Here is a 19,620-nt window from a genome sequence, read left to right on the forward strand (position 1 = left end):
GACCTATGGGACTATGTGGCCCTAAGAAACTGTGGACCTGTGTCCATTAATGTGTGTATGTGTAAGAAAGAATGAACAAGCATTTTGAACAAAATGCTTGTTTAAGCTGGAGGTAGGCTGTATGAATTGTGCATTGCTTTGTAATGATTTGTTGGGTCTCTGGACTGTAATAAAGATTGATTTGATTTGAATAAGCGGACTTGGACATAGTGTAAGGAAAAAGATATCAGAGATATGGATATCTGCATATATAAGTGGGCCTAATGTAGGTTTATATCCAATGGCAGAATGTCAAAAATTTGAGTATTTGTCATGACATGAACAGAAAGAAATATACACAAGTTCCTCCTGATGAGGAAACTGTCTTCTTGCTCAACTATGGAACATTGATTGTTACACTCAGAGCAAGCAGAAACCTTGCTCTGTGTGATTCTACTGTTGCACCATTAGCTCTTGGGTATCCAAACCAAGCTTTACAACAGGCACCCCCAAATTTGGCCCTCCAGCTGTTTTGGGACTACAGTTCCCATCATGCCTGACCACTGGTCCTGTTAGCTAGGGATGATGGGAGTTGTAGTCGCAACACATGGATTTTTATTTTTATTTTGCAGAAAGACCACCACAACAAAGGCTTTCCAGTAATGTGTGGCAGACTATCTTTTAATAAACAATATGGTTTTAAAGTAAGCCCACTGATGGATGTTATTTCTGAAACATTATATTGCATGAAGGTAATGGTGTCAACGTGGGATGCGGGTGGCGCTGTGGGTTAAACCACAGAGCCTAGGACTTGCCAATCAGAAGGTCGGTGGTTTGAATAGCCGCAACGGGGTGAGCTCCCGTTGTTCGGTCCCTGCTCCTGGCAACCTAGCAGTTCGAAAGCACGTCAAAAGTGCAAGTAGATAAATAGGTACCACTCCGGCAGGAAGGTAAACGGCGTTTCCGTGCGCTGCTCTGGCTTGCCAGAAGCGACTTAGTCATGCTGGCCACATGACCCGGAAGCTGTACGCAGGCTCCCTCGGCCAATAAAGCGAGATGAGCGCTGCAACCCCAGAGCTGGTCACGACTGGACCAAATGGTCAGGGGTCTCTTAATGGTGTCAACAGCTAGATGTTCGTTATCTTAATAAGCCAAGATATCCACACGCCTTGTGTTAGTTAAATTCATTTGCTAAAAAGCATTGGTCATCACAAAAATTCAGACATAGTCAAGCTGAAAGATACATTTTAACATAGGTGGTCTCCAGGGCACTGTGATCTGTTGGGAACCTAGAGCAAACATAAAAACCTTTTATGCAATATACTTATCCTAGTCAAGCAATAAGAAACAGTTTTTCGCCTCACTGTTAAAAACAAACAAACCTGTCTCAAGACTCTCTTTCAAAAATCTTTCCCCAGGGGAACTATCCAGGGAGCAATATAATAGGCCTCCTTCCTCTTTCTGGACACAATTGAATAAACAACCATTTATAGGTATTCCTGCATCTCTCCCCTTGAATAATGCTGTGGGCATAATTTGAAATCTCAAAGCAGTGAATCATTGCACAAACAGAGGATGGGGGAGGGGGGGGAGAGAGAGACCACAATCAGATTTAACAGAATAATAAAACTGTGAGAATTGCAACAGTTTGAGGTTAACTTTAACTTTTTAAATTCAGTATTTTGCAGCTATGGGCACCAGGAATCCATACTTACCGTAATCACAACAGTTAGCCCAATTTTGAACAGATCTATTACAAGTTTCCTTCAAACAGGGCAACCTTATATCTGGCATGTATTGCAATTTCAACGGAAGCAAGGCAGCATGAAGGATGGACAATACTGAAGAAAACACAACCTCACATTTCATCATGGCAACAGGAGTGCCAGATTGTAGGTTTAAGAGAAACCTTAAAAAAAAGAGAGTAGTGGGGCAGTCTTTCACTCACATGCTCCAGCCTCATGCTACCTTTCCCCACCTTCTCATTGTGCTCTTTTTGAAGACTTCCTGGGTTGATTAACCATAGTTCTAAGAACATCTGAACTGGAGAACTATGGCGATGAGAATAAGCCTTGGCTCTTACATGATTTGAAATTGGCTTCAGTAATATTCTGGCTTGTTCCAGTACTGGTAACATCACCAGATTTTGGGTGGTGTGGCTGGTTCCCCTTCACAGGGTGCCGAGTTGAACAAAATTAAGAAGATCTATAATTGAGAAGATCCATTTGGGGGTTCCAAATTTTAGCCTCACACAGGGCACCATATTGTGAAAGATGTCTGTCCCTGCTGATAACCACAGTTTCCTGATTCAAACTTCACAGGAAACTATGGTTAATTAACCGAGGAAGACTTCAATCACAGCTCACCAAAAAAGGAGGAAGAAGGGGTAAGTATAAAGATGGAGTGCACTAGCAAGTATCATGCATACCTCTGTTCAATAAGCAATGTATTTCTGATCTGAGCCAAATAATGCTGGCTTTCAAGCTTTCTTTCTTATATATTATTATTATAAACTAATAACATATATAAACCAACATCTTAAATAGCAATTTCTATTGTGGAACTCCCTCCCATCCTCTGTGAAGAACACTCATGAAATGTGACAAGTTTGGAAGAGAATCAAATTATAAATTTGCATAACTCAATTTTTCAAAGCTGCTTCATGAATACTAAAAGAAGCAAGAGATGAAAGATTGTACAGAACAGCAAAGTTAGCAAAAGGGGGGGAAATTAACATTTGTAATAAAGGGCAGTACAAGTCTGTGGAGCACAAGTATGGCATAAATATCTCATAAATTAACAACAATTCACGAGTTTGCCAGCTGCTCAGATCTATTTAGTGAACAGCATTACTATCAATAAAGGCATAAATGGAACTCAAAAGCAAAACAGCAAATGATGTCTGATGGAAATAGCCATTTTACAGACAGATGGTGTTGCTGTCTTTAAAAACATTTCTTGGAATAGAATTTGTATAGAAAGAAATAGATATCTGTGAATCTACTTTTAGGTTTGGGGACTTTTTATAGATGCAGGACATGACCGTTTAGATGCAAGGGGGATGGGGAATGCTGATAGCCATATTTATTTATTTATTGCATTGCATCTGCCTGTGAATGTGTTATGTCTTATTAACAGCAGGGTTTTTAAAATATTTCATTGTTAACTTCTGGCATTGGACACTTGCCCTCATTTCCATTGGTGTTTATCATCCCCAAACTGGCTTATGAAACACACCAGACACATCACTAGGCTAAAAAAGGCTTTCTAGGACAGCTTAGCTCAGATGCTATGAAACCAAGACATATTTGAATCTTTTGGAGCGCTGATGTTTTTAAAAGGCAATTTGTTAGTCAATGCATACATACATTCTGAGAATTATTTATCTATTTAACTTGTTAGTCACTTCCTACAAAATGTCAAGAGCCCAACAGGAATGACACAAAACCAAAAACAACATATGTCAAGAAAACCATTTCGTAGTGCAGGGAAAAAGGACAAAAATCTTCAGCAGCAAAAACTTTCCATCAAGTAGGCCATCAGCCAACTTGTCATAATTTGTCATATGTCTGGGCGAAGAGATATGTTTAAACCTAGTACATGGAAGACATTCATGATGGCACCAAGTGGACCTCGCTGGGGACAGCATTCTACAGCCAGGGAACTTCAACCAAAAGAAGTCAGAGGCACCTGGAGGAGAGCTTCAGATGAAGACCGAAGGGTCCAGGTAGGGTCATAGTGGGCGAGGTGCTTTGAAAGATACTGGGGCCCCGAGCCATAAAGAGCTTTATGGATTAAAAGAAGCATACAGGCAGCCAATGCAACTGTGCCAGATTCAGTGTTATATGATTGGCTCACCTCACCTGTCTTCAAAAGCAAACCCATGAAAACCACAATGCAATATAATATTGTAATATAATATTGAAGTTACCAGAGCCTAGGTTATGGCAGACAGGTTATCATCATCCAGATAAGGTTGTAGCTGGGCCACCAGTCAAGGCTAGTGGAAGGTACTCAAGTGACAGCAGTGGATCTAGGGGGACCCCCACCCCACCCCCAAACTGCTCTTCCACAGCGAATGTGATCCCATCTAGAGTAGGGTCTACACCACTTGTCCAGTCAGAAGAACCACCCAATAGAAACATCTCAGTCTTGTCTGGATTGAGCTTCAGTTTATTGACTCTGATATAGTCCATTTTTGTGGCCAGTAACCAGTTCAGCACATCCATCAACTAATCTTTCCCCCACTTTTTAATCGTACTATTTTCCTATAAAAATTAAAAGTTTCTTTTTAAAAGAAATGATTAAATTCGGGAGAAATCGAGAGTCTATCACTATTCTCATTAGGAGTTGTTGCTGTTGTTGTTATTTACCAGAAAGAAACTTTTCATTAACATTGCTGTGCCTTGTGAACAGGACTAAAAATTAGAGGAAAAAACTTGGCCATGGGGAAGAACACTGCCTTATAAGTGCATTCTAAGTTGGGGGGGGGGGCGTTGCATACAGTAGGCTGTATGCAAGATCCTTCTAACCCCTGAATCCAGCAAGTGTCAAAATATAAACCAGGCTACCTTCTTGTGTTCAGGCAATCATCTGGGTGATGAGCCATTAAGAAAACAAAGGAAATAGGCCTAAATGGGTGAGGCCCCTCACTCTACTCAGAGACAGAAGGACAAAGCATTGAGTTTAGAGTTAAAAGGGGCAGTGGTGTGACCTAGACGTAAAGCAGGAAGCTGGAGAGAGAGTCAGAGCAAAGTTTGAGAGCAGTGTCTGATTTCTGTTTGAATCCAAGGCTGTGGCTATGGGAGAAACAAGACCTTTTGGGGGTGTTGATGGTGTGAAGCCCCTCCATCGTAGGCTCAGGTTGCATATATGCGTAAATAAACCAAATGGCATAAAGAAACCACAGTCTCTGTTGTGCCTCATTCCCCAAAGGGAATACGAACCCTGGGAAGCCCTGGAATCTTGCACCACTCAGAGATTGGAGTGGCGTGAAACAATATCACATGCTTCCAGAGGCAGGTCACCAGGCATTGCAGAGCCGCTATCCTAGATTCTTGCCAGGTGGACCTCAGTCACTTACTGGCAGAGGGAAGTCAGTGAGGTGCAAACGTACCAGCTGGAGCTAATCTGAGTGCTTCTGTGGAGTCTTCAGTTAATTCCACTTCCAGCTAACTGTGGGAAAGCAAAGCCTCAGCAGTGCTAAAGGGTTCCAGCTTAGAAGCAACTTGTCACCAGTAAGTGAAATCACCTGAAGTCATCTGCAATTATCTACAGGAAGCACTACACTGAACCACAGTAGACAACGGCTACCCCTTTGCATGTGAATGGCAAAGAACTACAACAGATTACCTGAATGGATAGGCAAAGGCTATGTCAATGCTGAGGTCGCTCTCTGTCTTGTTTGCACAGTCCACGCTGAGCCGCAGTCCTCCAGAATAGCCGCCACATGTTGCAAATGCAAAGATTGCAAAAAGCTGTGGGGGAAAATACATACATACATATATATATATGCGTGTGTAATTTTAGCTCATCTACCAATGCAATTTTAGCATGTGAAAACATTTGTGGAATAGCAGTTATGACAGTACAATTATAGGTGTCCTCTGGAAGAGGAAAGAGGTATTTTACTTATTTAATAAATTTCTGTACTGCCCTTCACCCAAAGACCACAGGGCAGTTTACTGTATAAAAACACCAAAAATAGATAGCATAATAACAAGCAAAACCAATACCCCCATAAGCAGAAGTTAATGGGTTTTTGTAGCATATTCTTCATTTTCATACTGATACTATACCAGCGTTAAATCAAAAGCCAGTGACTTGTCCTCCCAGAGAAACAGTAGTTTTGAATCGCAGCAAAGGGTTGCATGCTCTCAATTGAAGAAGAATGAGTTATTGGAGGAAAGCAACCCAGCATGCCAGGCAATATTGGACTCCAACTACTGTAAGGTCCAACATGTATTAGCAATGGGCAGGAATAATTAAAGATGGACCCCCCAAAACATTGGGAGGGCACCACTGGGAGTTAACAAAAGCAAAAAACAAAACAAAACAAAAAACCCAACACACACGAAACCAACAAGAGTTTCATCAAACGAAAGCATCACTGGCGTTTCCTATCCTTTGCCGGCTTCATCCTTAGTGACTACTTCCTGCCTGCCTCTATGGGTTAACCCTCCTTAATGCTCCCCTCTTAGGACACGCTGACTCCACATGCCCATTTTGCATTGATTTTTTCCAACATGATGAGCCATATTTAGGAAGTCCTCTCACAATACTTCAGACATTATCGATTTTTACATTCCTAATCAGGTGCCACACTTAAAGAAAATGCCTCCTGCTCCAAGCGCTAGCAATTCATCGCAAGACTGCCTCAAACAACTCGAAATTGTAATTTTGGATTATTAGATGTTACATGCAGTTATATATCTGTATATATAGATCAATGCAAAGAGACACAATGACATTCCAAAGCAGAAGTGAATTTGACAGCCGGTTCATACAAACCACAGCGTGTAGGGTATCTTAATGGGTAGTTTGTCTACCTTTGGTCCCCACCCTGCACTCAGCTCTCACCCGTGACTCCTAGAAGTTGTCAGCATGCCACAGCAGCCACACCCAGGAGCAGTTTCGACTGGCTGGCTAAACCAAGTGAGGGTAGCCAATGGCTCTCAAACCCTTGGTGAGTTAGGGACTTCCCCTGCATGCAAAGAGAGACTCCGGCGGATTGAGCAGACAAGACCAAGAATGGGTCCAACAGTCAAGAAGGCAGTTTCTGCCCGTGTTGTAGAGGGAAGTGAGGGGCAGATGGGGCTTGTCAACCTGGGAAGGTAGCTCATCTAGAAGAACAAAAACTCCGTTCCTAAACCTCTGCTGCCTTGCTGGATATCTTCGGGAGAAGAAAAGGCTAGGGAGTAAACCCTACGCAAATCCAGAGTAGAGTCCCTAAGATGGTTGGATGGCACCTTGTACGCCTCCTTCTGGTAACTCCTGCAGCCAAGCTGGTGCCAAACGCATTGCTAAATATTTTCTGGGCAGGATGAGACACCTGGTTGAGTGTATGCGCTGCTTGGGTATATGTACTGATGCTTATTTTCTACAGAAACTCTGATTTCCCCCCCAGGGCTGGCCCAATACATTTTGGCACCTCTCCACAAAATGGCGCCCTGCCCATCAGGGAACAAGGGTAAGTGAAGATTGACATCAGGAACAAGGGGTGGGGAATAAAGATCTACACTGGTGGGAACAAGGGTGGGAAGAGATGAGCAGCGACTCCTATTTGCCAAGAGGCCGCTGTAGAGGTAGCATTGGTGGGGGGCTGCTGAGGAAGAGGCACAGCCAGCCTCCAAAGAGCGCAATGCACCATGGTGGCAGCAGCATGTGATGCATTCCTTGGAGGCCTGCTGCCTGAGGCAGTTCTTCACCTTGCCTTATGGGTGGGCCGGCCCTGTTTCTTCCCCCAGTGTTGTGGGACTCCAACTCCCATCAGCCCCAGCCTGTCAAGAGTGATGAGAGTTGGAGTCCAACATTTGGAGGGCACCATGTTGATTATCCCTGTATTAGGCAAGCATTGAATTTACAAATGCAAGCAGCGCTAAACCTATTAAATAGGCAGATTTGGAAACCAGACAACATATTGCAGCTTTCTACACGTGAATCAATTCACTGAATCTTCTTGGAGGACACATTCCTTTTGTTACCTTGTGAAGTTGGGCCCAACAAGAGCTCAAGGACGAAGTCTATTTATTTGAGCCATTATAAATATTGTATGTCATATGCTATCTACAAACACAAAGCAAACCTAGCACTAGAAAACTAGCTAATTCCATACAGCACCCTACAAATCTGTACTAACATTCTTTTGTTGCAGTTCTTCACATGTGGTGTGTTCCCTTGTCCTTGGGCTGCTTTTAGCACAATTAATAGCACTTATCTGCTTTTACCTCTTAGGACTGCGGGCAGCTGAATTCTAGTTTCATTGTTCTCCTTTTGGAGTTTATTCTAGCATGGCATGGCAACTCCAACTGAAGGGAACGAGGGGTACCCAGAAAGACAGACTCACAATTAAGACGCACAAACGTAAACAAAAGCAAACTTCATTTGCACAACATAGTCGAGATCACACCTTTGAACCAACTCGTAAGAATTAGTGCTTTCTAGTTCTGCATCCACAGCCACATAAATTCTCCCCTGTCACAGAAGGGGCTCTCAGCTCAGTGGCAGAGAATCTCAGGTTCAGTCCCTGATATCTTCAGATAGGGCTGGGGGAATAGCTGGCCAATATCTGGTTTTCAACATCATGATATATCACCAGCTAAACTTCACAATATACCAATATAGCACAACGTCTGAAATAAAGTTGGAACTATGTAGAGGTAAACAGCAGGGCTTGGTGATATCTGGTTTTCAGCTTCATGATACATCACCAGCTAAACATCAGGATCTACTGATATACTGTATCACAGTGTCTGAAATATGGAGGAACATTGGCTGGTTTCACAGTTTTCCCCACATTGTGATTTTTGCGTAACTAACACACACACATCATGATTCGGAATATATTGCCAGGTCAAAAACTATGAAACCAATATCATGATATGAACTTCAAACCAGTTTTGGACGGTACGTATATGGATATATTGCCCAGGGAGATATAGTCCCCTGTCTGAAACTCTTGAGAGCCAGGGGGATCCCTCTTCTGACTCAGCATAAGGCAGCTTGCTATGCTAATATGCTCATATGGAAAGTTGCCTTGTGCTGGGTCAGGCTATGTGTTTCTCTAGCCCAATATTGTCTGCCAGGTGAGCTTCCCTACCAGCTGCTACTGCTGGGAGTGGCTCTCCAGGGTCTGAGAGCCAGAGAGGTCTTCCCCATCACCTGCTGCCTGGGTCCTCTTAGCTGGAGGTGCCCACATTGAGTATGGGACCTTCTGTGTTGTGCTGCTGAGCTACAGCCCTTTCCACACTTTAAGACGACCTTTAGACATTATAGCAGTGCCAAGTGACTCATTTTGCTGTGGGTTCATCCAACAGCTCAGCAGCAACGTTTAAAGGTCCACCATCATATTCCTGCCTAGAATGGCTGCAAAAGGCCACAAGGCCATACGAGCCTGCCATGAGTGAGAGTGAGGCAGCTACCTCATGCAGCAGATTTTCAGCATCATGAAAGAGCAACGATTTGGGTGATTTAGCTTATTGTTGTTTTCTGTTTTACTTCCAGAAAGAGGAGGTCTCAGGTGTTAAAAGAACTTGGTCGACCCTGGATACTGAGGGAGGGGGAGCCATTTGCTTCACTGCCTCAGGCAGCAAAATTTCTTGGGTCAGCACAGGCCTCAGTTATTGGCTGAAGGGCCACTCACTGACTATAAATGGGCTATGTGAAGGGATAAATTCTCATGAAAAAAAATTTGGGGGGGCAGTTCCGTTCAAACTGTCTCTCAGCTGCTCACATATTCTGATCAACAATAGCAAGATGTACTAAAATGTTAATGAAACAATTTGTCCAGGGCCAGGTAGGGCCAAACTGACAGGCAGGGAAAAAATACCGGCAGGTAAAATGGGACGAGGCGGCTCCGTGTGCATTTTGTTGTTATATATTTACACTGAAGCTGTAATTGTTGCCACTATATCATGAACAATAGACCTCTCACAAGTAAATGAGGCTCAATTATTTCCTCTAACAAAACACTCAGAGCTGATCTCCCCTTGGAATTAATTGAGTTGCACAGGGAACAGCATTGTAAATTGGTATTAATCGTGCAGCTACAAAATGTGTGGCAAAGGGAGAAAACAATATATTTGGTGAGCCCGGGAAAAGCATTGTTGGAAGCAACATTCCCTCTCCCCAGTGCCCCATTTTAATTCCAGTGGCTTCAATGTACCGCAAATGCGCAGGGTGTCTTAGGCTGCATACACACCACACATGTAAAGCACATTTCTGCCTCCCCAGCAAGAATCCTGGGAACTGTCATTTGTTAAGGGTGCTGGGAACTGTAGCTCTGTGAAAGATAAGCTACAGTTCCCAGTATTCTTTGTGCTTTAAAGTTATGGTGCATACACAGCCTGACACCACTTTCCACACAGATGGATTTAGGCTCTTAGGCATAGGCAACCTGTGGCCCTCCAGATGTTTGGGACTACACTTCCCATCATCCCTGACAACTGGTCCTGTTAGCTAGGGATGATGGGAATTGTAGTCCCAAACATCTGGAGGGCTGGAGTTTGCCTATGCCTGCTTAGTGGTCATAGTTGAAAAGACCTTTTTGACTGCTTCTAATCTTTGATGGAAATGTAAGGAGAAAGAAGGCACATTCTACCATATGTGGTGGATACGCAAGATAACTAAAACATTCTGGGAAATGATGTATAATGAGTTGGGGGAAAAATGTTTAAAATAACATTTGTGAAAAGACCAGAGGTTTTTTATGTTAGGCATTTTAGGTACAGAGATTCCAAGAGAGCAGAAAAGACTATTCATGTATGCGATGACAGCAGCAAGGATACTACTGGCTCAGAGATGGAAAGATGACAAAGTTCCAACCAGCGAGGAATGGCTGGTGAAGATGATGGACTATGGTGAAATGGCAAAAATTACTGGGAAAATCAGAAACCAGGAAGAGAAGAATTTTAAGAAGGAATGGGAAGGATTTATAATGTACTTAAGAGAACACTGTAAACAACTAAAAACTTTGGCAGGATTTAAGTAATGCTTGTAATACAAAAACAAGTAAGTAATTGTAATACAATTACAATTTTGTAATACAAAAACAAGTAAGTAATTGTAATACAATTACAATTAAGTAATACAAAAACAATGGGAAAATGGGCAATATTCTTTTAACAACTTAGAGGAAATAAGATAAGCAGATGGAAACCATGGAAGGGTGGAGGGAAGTCAGAGGATTCAGGGAATCCTAAACGAAGAGGTGATTGATGTGTTTGAATTTAAATTTGTTATGTAAAACTTAATATAAAAAATTATAAAAAAAGAAAAGACCTTTTTGAGCCCAGGGCCAGGGCTGACCCGAGAGGTTTTGCTGCACGAGGCAAATGACAAGGATGGCAAGGATTGTGACATATGCAATTCTTCCACAGAGCAAGGATTCTTTCAAGCACACTATAATGGGTTGTATCCAGTTCTTTCCCTGAACTGACCCTTCACTGAGAGGAGACTCTTTCATGCAGCAGAGTCTTCCATAAACATAATGGCAGGTGTGTGTGTGTCTGTGTCCCTCTAATTATCCTTTCTCTTTGCAGTCTTCTTCTTTCTTTATGCCCCCACCAAATCTGCTTCAGAGGCTTGGTGGACCCTTTCAAACAGTGTGCAAGATGGTGTAGAGGAGCTACAGGACAAAGGGATGGATTTCCAATAATAATAATAATTGCCTCCCCTTTTCTACACAGTGGAGGGACAGAACTGGATACAACCGAATAATTACATTAACGATAATGCTAAGCTACACAACTCGGGTGACATTTGAGGATTAACTAGATAACAAATGTAAAAGAGTTTTGCACTTCCAGTGTGCTGCATTAAAGGACATCTTGTCATTCCGGCAATAGGTCACCTGTCAGGAGATGTGGCTTGTTAAAGCAAAGCCACTCACCAGTAGCAAGTCTGCAACCAGTACATTCTGGGAGAGTTGAGAGAATTACAATTACTCACACTGCGGCAGGGAAGAAGATCAGCATCAGGGAGAGGGATTTGCCTCCATTTCATGCTGAATAGGGCAGAGTATTTTTCTTACTTGGCTTCTACTTGGGTCTGAGGTTCATCTGTGTTCTCAGATGACCACTGGCAATGCCCACCAGGTGAGGAAATAGAAAGCCTCCTTTGTGAAATGGGCAATAGCTCAGCTTATATGAGCAGCGGCTAAAACAGCTTAAGTAGAAGTTGATTAGAAGAACACAGGTGGGCATATGGGAGCAGAGACACAGCGGTGGGGCATCAGCTTTCTGTTTCCCACGTTCAACATCCTCTCCAAGTAAAGCTGGGCAGATCTGTCAAACCCAGTTTCTCATAGTTCCTCATTTTCTCAGACTCGTGTTCAGTTCACAAACTTTCAGTGGTGTTTAGAATCTGGAAAAAAATATTGCGGTCATAAATAAATAGCCAGTATAGGATAGTGGGGGGTGTATAGGGTGTTGGGGGGGTAGTACTTCTGGTGGGGGACACACTGTGCTCTTCCTGGGTCCACCTTTGGTCCCTGCCCTGCACTCAGCTCTCACCCGTGGCTCCTAGAAACTGTCAACACGCAACGGCAACCACACTTTGGGAAATGGCTTTGACTGACCGGCTAAACCAGGTGTCAAGCCCTTGGTGAATCAGGGACTTCTGCCACAGGCAGAAGACAGGCTCTGGCAGATAGAGCAAATGAGATTAATGGTGGGTCCAACGGTCAAGAAGGCGGTTTCTGCACGAGCTGTAGAGGGAAGTGAGGGGCAGGTTAGACTTGTCAACCTGGGAACGTAGCCCATCTAAGAGGAGGAAAACTCTGGTCCTAAACCTCTTCTGTCTTCTGGGATGTCTTCTGGAGAACAAAAGACCAAGGAGTGAACCCTACACAAATTCAGAGTCCCTAAGGTGGTTGGATGGCATTTTGGTGCTGCTAACACAGTGGTCTGACTTCGTCAACAGAGGTGCACTCCATTGTCTCTCAAATGCCAACAATTGGACAATACTGTATACTTATATGGCTATTTCTCTCTCTCTCACACACACATACACACACAACCTGCAAAACAAAAAGTATTAGAATGTATCTGCTGCATTTAAGTTCTGCATTCAACAGACTCAAAAGGCACTGGATGAATTGCAAGCCATCAGCGCATGTGGACACAGGATCTGACTAATAAAAGGCCTGGCTCTTCATATGTCCTGCAACCATTTTTAGAAGAGGTAAGGCAGCGCCTCTAACCTGCCCTCATTAGGTCAGGATTTTGCACACTATAAACATTGTGCTTGGGTATCCCCACCCCATTTCCCACCACTGCCTGGTATAGTGACCAAAGGATGGAACACGGCCACCACTGCTGCCCATGTAATGTTGGGATCAGACAATGAAAGCACCTAGGAAGATGCATGATATAAGCCAATATTATTGATCCATCTAGCTCAAGGGTCACATTCTACTGAAGAAGCATTCTATTGTAGCCAATAGTATACAAGATTGTGGTGTTTAGTGTCCACAGCAGTTTCCCTGGTTTACAAAAACATTGGCAACCCCTGGTCCTGTTCGATATTGTCTATTGACTGGTAGTGGCCTTCCAGATAGGAATCTTTCCCAAGTACTGTTTGGAAATACAAGAGATTTAACCAAATACATTTTGCATGCAAACTGTACTGTATCACTACTGCAGCACTGCAAAACTTTGGAAACCTGCTATGGTTCATTATTATTATTATTAAAAGGCTATTTGATCCTTTAAGGGAGGATGCTACTGAGAGTGGATGTACCTTAGTGTAGTATGGCTTTTTAGCAGGGCAGCCAACTGACTGTTAACTTGGGGTCCAAGAAACCTGGAGAAAATGCATTGCAGAAAGGATTCCACATTTGCTATAGATATATAGCATCTTTTTGTTCTATGGCTGTATATTTATATGGCGATTTCATCCCGCTGCCCCCCTTCCCAATATAAGAACATATCTGCTGCATTTAAGTTCTGCCTTTTGTTGACTTAAAAGGCACTGAATGAAGTACAGGGAATCTTGTTTAGCACCAACACTATGCTCCTCAAAAATATTTCAGTTTATAAGCAGAGGAAAGGTTGTGAAATGTTAGACCCCGGCATGGAATCATAATCTACCTGCCTCCAGCTGACATCAAAAGTGCTTCAGGAGAGCAAGTCAATGGAGTACTTATGTAGTGTGATGAAATTATTGGCTTTCAGCCATTCGACTTTCAGCATTTGCCACAGCAGGTCAGCATTCAATCTAATTCACACTGCGTAGTATCTTGATGAAGTCCTGATTATTGTGATTTTTTTACAACAACAACAACACCAAAAGGAAAATGGAGGCAGCTCCATTTAACAAGGTGCTTCAGAGGCACCAAAATAAATGTGCCAGAAGTCAGGTATGAAGTATTTCTGAACATCTGTCACTTGTCAATTGCTATGGAACCAATTCTTCTTCTTAAAGCCACACTTTTGTGTGGGGAACTTTTCATGAGTAATTCTGATATGCCGACTTCTGAAGGCTGGAAGTGAGAATCCATGCACAGGAGACGATTCAGTTAGGAATTCCAGGGACAGAAACCGAATAATCTGATAAATGAAGAGGTAAACAGCGTTCACACTCATTCCAGTATGCAAGAAAAGGATATAGCTCAGCGGAAGAGAAGACACTGTGCATGCAGATGATTCCCAGCTCAGTCCATGGAATTTCTAGTTAGAAGGATCCAGAAGCTTCTAATGGCCGCTTACCCTGCTCTGGGTGGACAGTAGTTGCAGTCCCTTGTGGGTTGCCCTCCATTCCCGGGACAGTAAGGAGTCATATCCCAGTGGGCGGCTGTTTAAATTCCCTGGCTGGCAGCATTGCAGGGCAAAAGGCGTGGCAAGGGGAATCCAAGTGGCAGGAGCCTGGACGGCAGACCTGAGGGCCGAAATCTTGCCCTGGTCCACTAGCCAGGGTTAAAACCGATAACTTCTGGTGGGTAAGGCATTGGTTGGAATCCTAGTCATCAAGGTTGGGGGTGAATTGGTGCATCACCCAACCTAAAGCAGGCACAAACTAAAGGGGTTTAGGTGGAAGTCTTTATCCAGAAGCCAAGCGTGGGGCAGATGGGCCATAGAGCTTCCAGGGATGGCCTGGGGTCGGCCACCTCGTTCTTGGTAAGGCCACAATCCTTGGCATGACCCTGTTTAAAATTTAAGCCCTCTAGCAGGAGGCTGAAATGGATATACACCCACTGCCTGAGCCAAAGTCCATCTATATTTGCAATCAATAAAGTTGTGACCAATTTCTATCCCAAATCGTTGTCTGTTCCTTTACATCATAACTGTTGCCCTCACACTGGGGCAGAGAGGAGAGAGAGGGATCCCCACAATGTGAGGATTCCTGCCCAAGGCCTTGCAGCCTCTACCAGTCAGAGTAAGAAATATTGGGTGAGATGAGCCAGAAATCAGAGCTGGTATAAGGATGCTTCATATACATACAGAAGCAGACGCAGTGCACCACCTTTCACCTAACCTGTGACTAGGAGGCAGTGTGGGAGGGGCAAGGCTGTAATTCTGCAACCCACCCTGGGGCCCTTGGGTGAAGGGTGAGTGAGAATGAAGTGAACAAACACACTAGTAGGAGCACTGGATTGGCTCTGCTGGCATGTTTGGAATGCACTATCCTCAATGCTGCCTCCCAACCTTCCCTTCTAACTCCCAGCGGTGATGTGCCTGACTGGATCAGTGGTGGCACCCCACCATGCTATCTGGTGCAGGATAGGAGCAAAGTCAGACAGGCCATTCAGCAAATCAGATACAACGACGACAGACTTTTAGGGCCATTTCCACATTAAACAGCAACTCCATGTGTACCTTCAGCAGGGAGCCATAGCCAATCTTGGCTAAACCCTTATTAGGAATGTGCTCTTAAACACCTATTTGTCACATGTACAGTTTTAGTATTTACATTTTTAAAAATCATTGGAAACAAATAGGACAGCATAAACTTGCATCAAATGTTCTGGGTTTTAAGTGTGTTGTAGGCTCCAGCTGTTTCATTTGACATTGTCTGTGTAATCAAAGGAGCAGCTCTCAACAGTGTACTTTTTTATAAGTACTTGAAACAGTTAAAGGGCTTACACTTCTCTCCTTGCCTCTCTATCCATCTCCCAATCTCTATTTCCTCACTTCCTGTTCTTCCTTCAGACTCTTCCTCCTCCTATTGCTGATTTAACTTCCGAGCAACATACATACTATTACAACAGTGAAACCAAAACTGGTTTCCCCTCTCTTTTTTAACAAGAGTGATCAGCCTAAATAAACTGGGCTTTTTCTACATCTATCATCTATCTATCTATCTATCTATCTATCTATCTATCTATCTATCTATCTATCTATCTATCATCTATCTATCTATATCTATCATCTATCATCTATCTATATCTGTCTGTCTGTCTGTCTATCTATCTATCTATCTATCTATCTATCTATCTATCTATCTATCTATCTATCATCTCTCTATATCTATCTATCTATCATCTATCTATCTATCTATCTATCTATCTATCTATCTATCTATCTATCTATCCATCCACCCACACAGATATACATATACACAACCATCTAATATGGTCCAACATGCTTGTGCACAGATCACGCAAGTAATTCAATCGTGAGCCCAGTGACATTTTTGATGCTTGGCTCATTGGCAATCTGCAACGCCGAGGCCAAAACATACGTTTTCTAGTCGGGACTGGATCCAGGTAATGCATTTTTTCTCTGCCACTCCTGAACTCCGCAGCAACCATGAAACACCACTGTGGAAGGTTGCCCGAAAGAATCCAAGATGTCAGGACCGGCCCTACCATTAGCCAGAGTGGGACAGACCCACACCGTACATACAGGTTGTGCAGTCACGGTAACCTGTGGTTTGGCTTATTGTAATGTGTGAACCAGGCCTATATGACTGAATACTCATGCAGGATCATTCAGTCTGCATCATACATTCTACAGCGGTACAGTCCAAGAACACTTTTACCATCCGATGAGGTGTTTTCCTTTGGGAAACCAAGATTTTCCTGCACTTGCACCAGGAACATTATTGAGGGGCATAGGCCAATATTTAGATTTTGGGGAGGTTGTGGAAATTGCCCTTATTTACATGGGCCACCTGTTGCTCAAAGCTTCTATTTCAAAGTTATCTTCTTAAGAACATAAGAACCTTTTGGATGAGGTCAATGGCCCATCTACGCTAGCATCCTGCTCTCACAGAGGTCAGCCAGATGCCTGTGGGAAGCCCACAAACATGACCCAAACAAAAAACCACTCTCCCCTCCAGTGGGTTTTCCAACATCTGGAATTCAGAAGCATTACTGCCTCTGATCATGCACTCAGAGCATAGCCAACTTGGCTAGTGGCCAGTTATAGCCTTATTCGCCACGAATTTATCTAATCCCCTTTAAAAGCCATGTGTGTGTCTTCATTTCTGTTACTTTCCATTAAAGGGTTCCCTGAATGCTGCCTTTAACGGCAGACGCTCCAATTTAGTACTTCACGTTTTAAGATGAAAACCACTTAATATGATTCTTAAATCGATGGATGATGGCACTTGGCGCTGTGAATATTTTAAACTGAGTAACCATCATGTTCTAATAATTTTACTTGCATAATAGTTTAATTCCAGGGAGACAATTTTCCATCTTTTCCTTTGAAGAAAAGCTTTATCTTAATCATCTCCCATTGATTATTTTAAAATAACCATTCCCCCCTCTCCCTTCAACACACCATTTAGCTTAACCACATAATGGAATACTAGTACTCCTCCTCTCTCATTATATTTTAATAGAAATAGAATAAAACTCAATTGTATTCTAATCTAAACTATTAAGGTGCTTGCAGGTTCCTTGGCATGTCCAGAGGGCATTTATCTGCAATGGAAAACTGAGCTATTCCCCCCCCCCCCCACACGCCCTTCTAATTCAGAAAACAGCTCTATTCCAAGCAAAACTGGATTCTGTCATACCCTTAAGGATGCTTTTGGGAGTGTGATGGAGACCCATTCTCCATCTCCCAGGAGGCCTCCATACCTTCTGCTTCCCCTCTGTCATCCAACCTCCTCAGCCTTCTTCCAATTACCAGGCATGGTGAGATGGAGGAAGGCTTCCTGGCATCTGGTACATTGCTATGGCTGTGAGTCAGGTGCAAGCCAGGAGTGCTGGGAAATGCAGATCCCAGCAGGAAGGACTTGCTGTTCACTGGATTGGATTTGAAGCTTGCATGCCGCTCCTTTGACCCTGCCTGATATTATAAATGCTACTGCTGCAACAATGCTTACCTATTTATTTCAATAATTTGTATGCCGCTTAATCAATATTGTCCCTAAATGGTGTACAGGACACCTAATACAACAAGACTACAAATGAGTTGCAAGTATAAAAATATAAACTTTTTGCTTTAAGTGCACCCAGAAACCTGGCTATTATAGTTTCAGTTTTCAGCGTCCTGGAAGCTTCATTTCCATATGGTGTATTTGTTTTTTGTTTTTATATATATAATTTTTATTAAGTTTTCTATATTTCATTAAAGAAAAAAACAATCCATAACTTTAAGCATCACTTAAAGCATCAACTTCCTTCCCTCCCTCTGACAGACTTCCACACACCTTTACCAATTTCTTCGCATACCTATATCCACTTTTTTACCTTATATCAATCTTTTAGCAATCACCTTCTTATATGTAAATCAGCTCCTTAATTTCCCATTACCAAACATTTCAACTCAAACCTACAAGCGTTTTCAACTGTTTACAATTTTCTTTCATATAAAGTATAAATTTGCCCCAGTCTTTTTGAATACACCATATGGTGTATTTGAGGTTTGTGTTTGTTTTTGTTTTTTTGTTTGCAAAAAAAGGGGGTTCCACTTTATTGCCTTAAAAATGCAATGCAACTTCAGTGATCCACATGGCTCCAATAGACATTCCAAGTATTTAATAAGTCAGAAGTTGAGAATGTGTGCTAACATGGGACATGATGCGAAGGACACTTAAGGAATCTGGATCATTTTGATAAGAGAGTTTAGGATAAGGGCAAAATGAGCTCAAGTCCATGGAGGAAACTTGATCAGCAAGAATGCTGATCAAAGAATCAAAGTGGTATTAATAGTCTGGAGAGAATGTTAATCCACGATAGAAGACCTGGTTCTGCTTATCCATCGCACACAGCTGTAAGGCAATCAGCCTCCTAGGGCACATAAACACTCTGTATCTTCTGCACAATCCACATGTGGTTGCCACCTCTCCCAGAGGAGTAAACGATTGCTGCAATTTCTCATTTGCATTTGTTGGTATAAATATATGTACATTTGAACTCCCCCCTCAACAGTCTTTGAAGTTGCAATAACCAGACCAGATGCTCTGAAGTAGGTCATCTGCAAAGTCATCATAATAAAATGGAAAGAAAAGGGAAAATCTCCCTGCCCATAATGACAACTCAGAAGAGAAGGAAGCAATTTTAAAAGCACTTGATGTGTCCCTAATTCTGGTCACCTCTGAACCTTGTTGGAAGGGCCATATAAAGGTAAAGGGACCCCTGACCATTAGGTCCAGTCATGACCGACTCTGGGGTTGCGGCGCTCATCTCGCTTTATTGGCTGAGGGAGCTGGCATACATGACTAAGCCACTTCTGCCAGCATGACTAAGCCGCTTCTGGTGAAACAGAGCAGCACACAGAAACGCCATTTACCTTCCCGCCGGAGCAGTACCTATTTATCTACTTGCACTTTGACATGCTTTTGAACTGCTAGGTTGGCAGGAGCAGGGACCGAGCAACAGGAGCTCACGCCGTTGTGGGGATTCGAACCGCCAACCTTCTGACTGGCAAGTCCTAGGCTCTGTTTGTCACCTCTGAACATTGTTGGAAGGGCCATAGCTCAGTGCTAAGATCATCTGCTTTGCACGCTGAATGTTTTCGCTTCAATTCC

At 43.0% G+C, this 19,620-nt stretch overlaps 1 protein-coding gene across 2 annotated transcripts in view; it reads right to left on the bottom strand.

Annotated features, from left to right (window-relative positions):
• SYNPR (synaptoporin) overlaps positions 1-19,620 on the bottom strand; it is a 141,641-nt gene that overhangs the window by 20,196 nt on the left and 101,825 nt on the right. For both annotated transcript variants that reach the window (XM_081853882.1, XM_081853883.1), the window contains one exon: positions 5,332-5,456. In XM_081853882.1, the coding sequence (XP_081710008.1) occupies positions 5,332-5,456 (125 nt within the window). The remainder of the gene's footprint in view (positions 1-5,331; positions 5,457-19,620) is intronic.

Source organism: Podarcis erhardii (assembly GCF_964252035.2).
Source record: "Podarcis erhardii genome assembly, chromosome: 2".
In the NCBI taxonomy this organism is placed as follows: domain Eukaryota; kingdom Metazoa; phylum Chordata; class Lepidosauria; order Squamata; family Lacertidae; genus Podarcis; species Podarcis erhardii.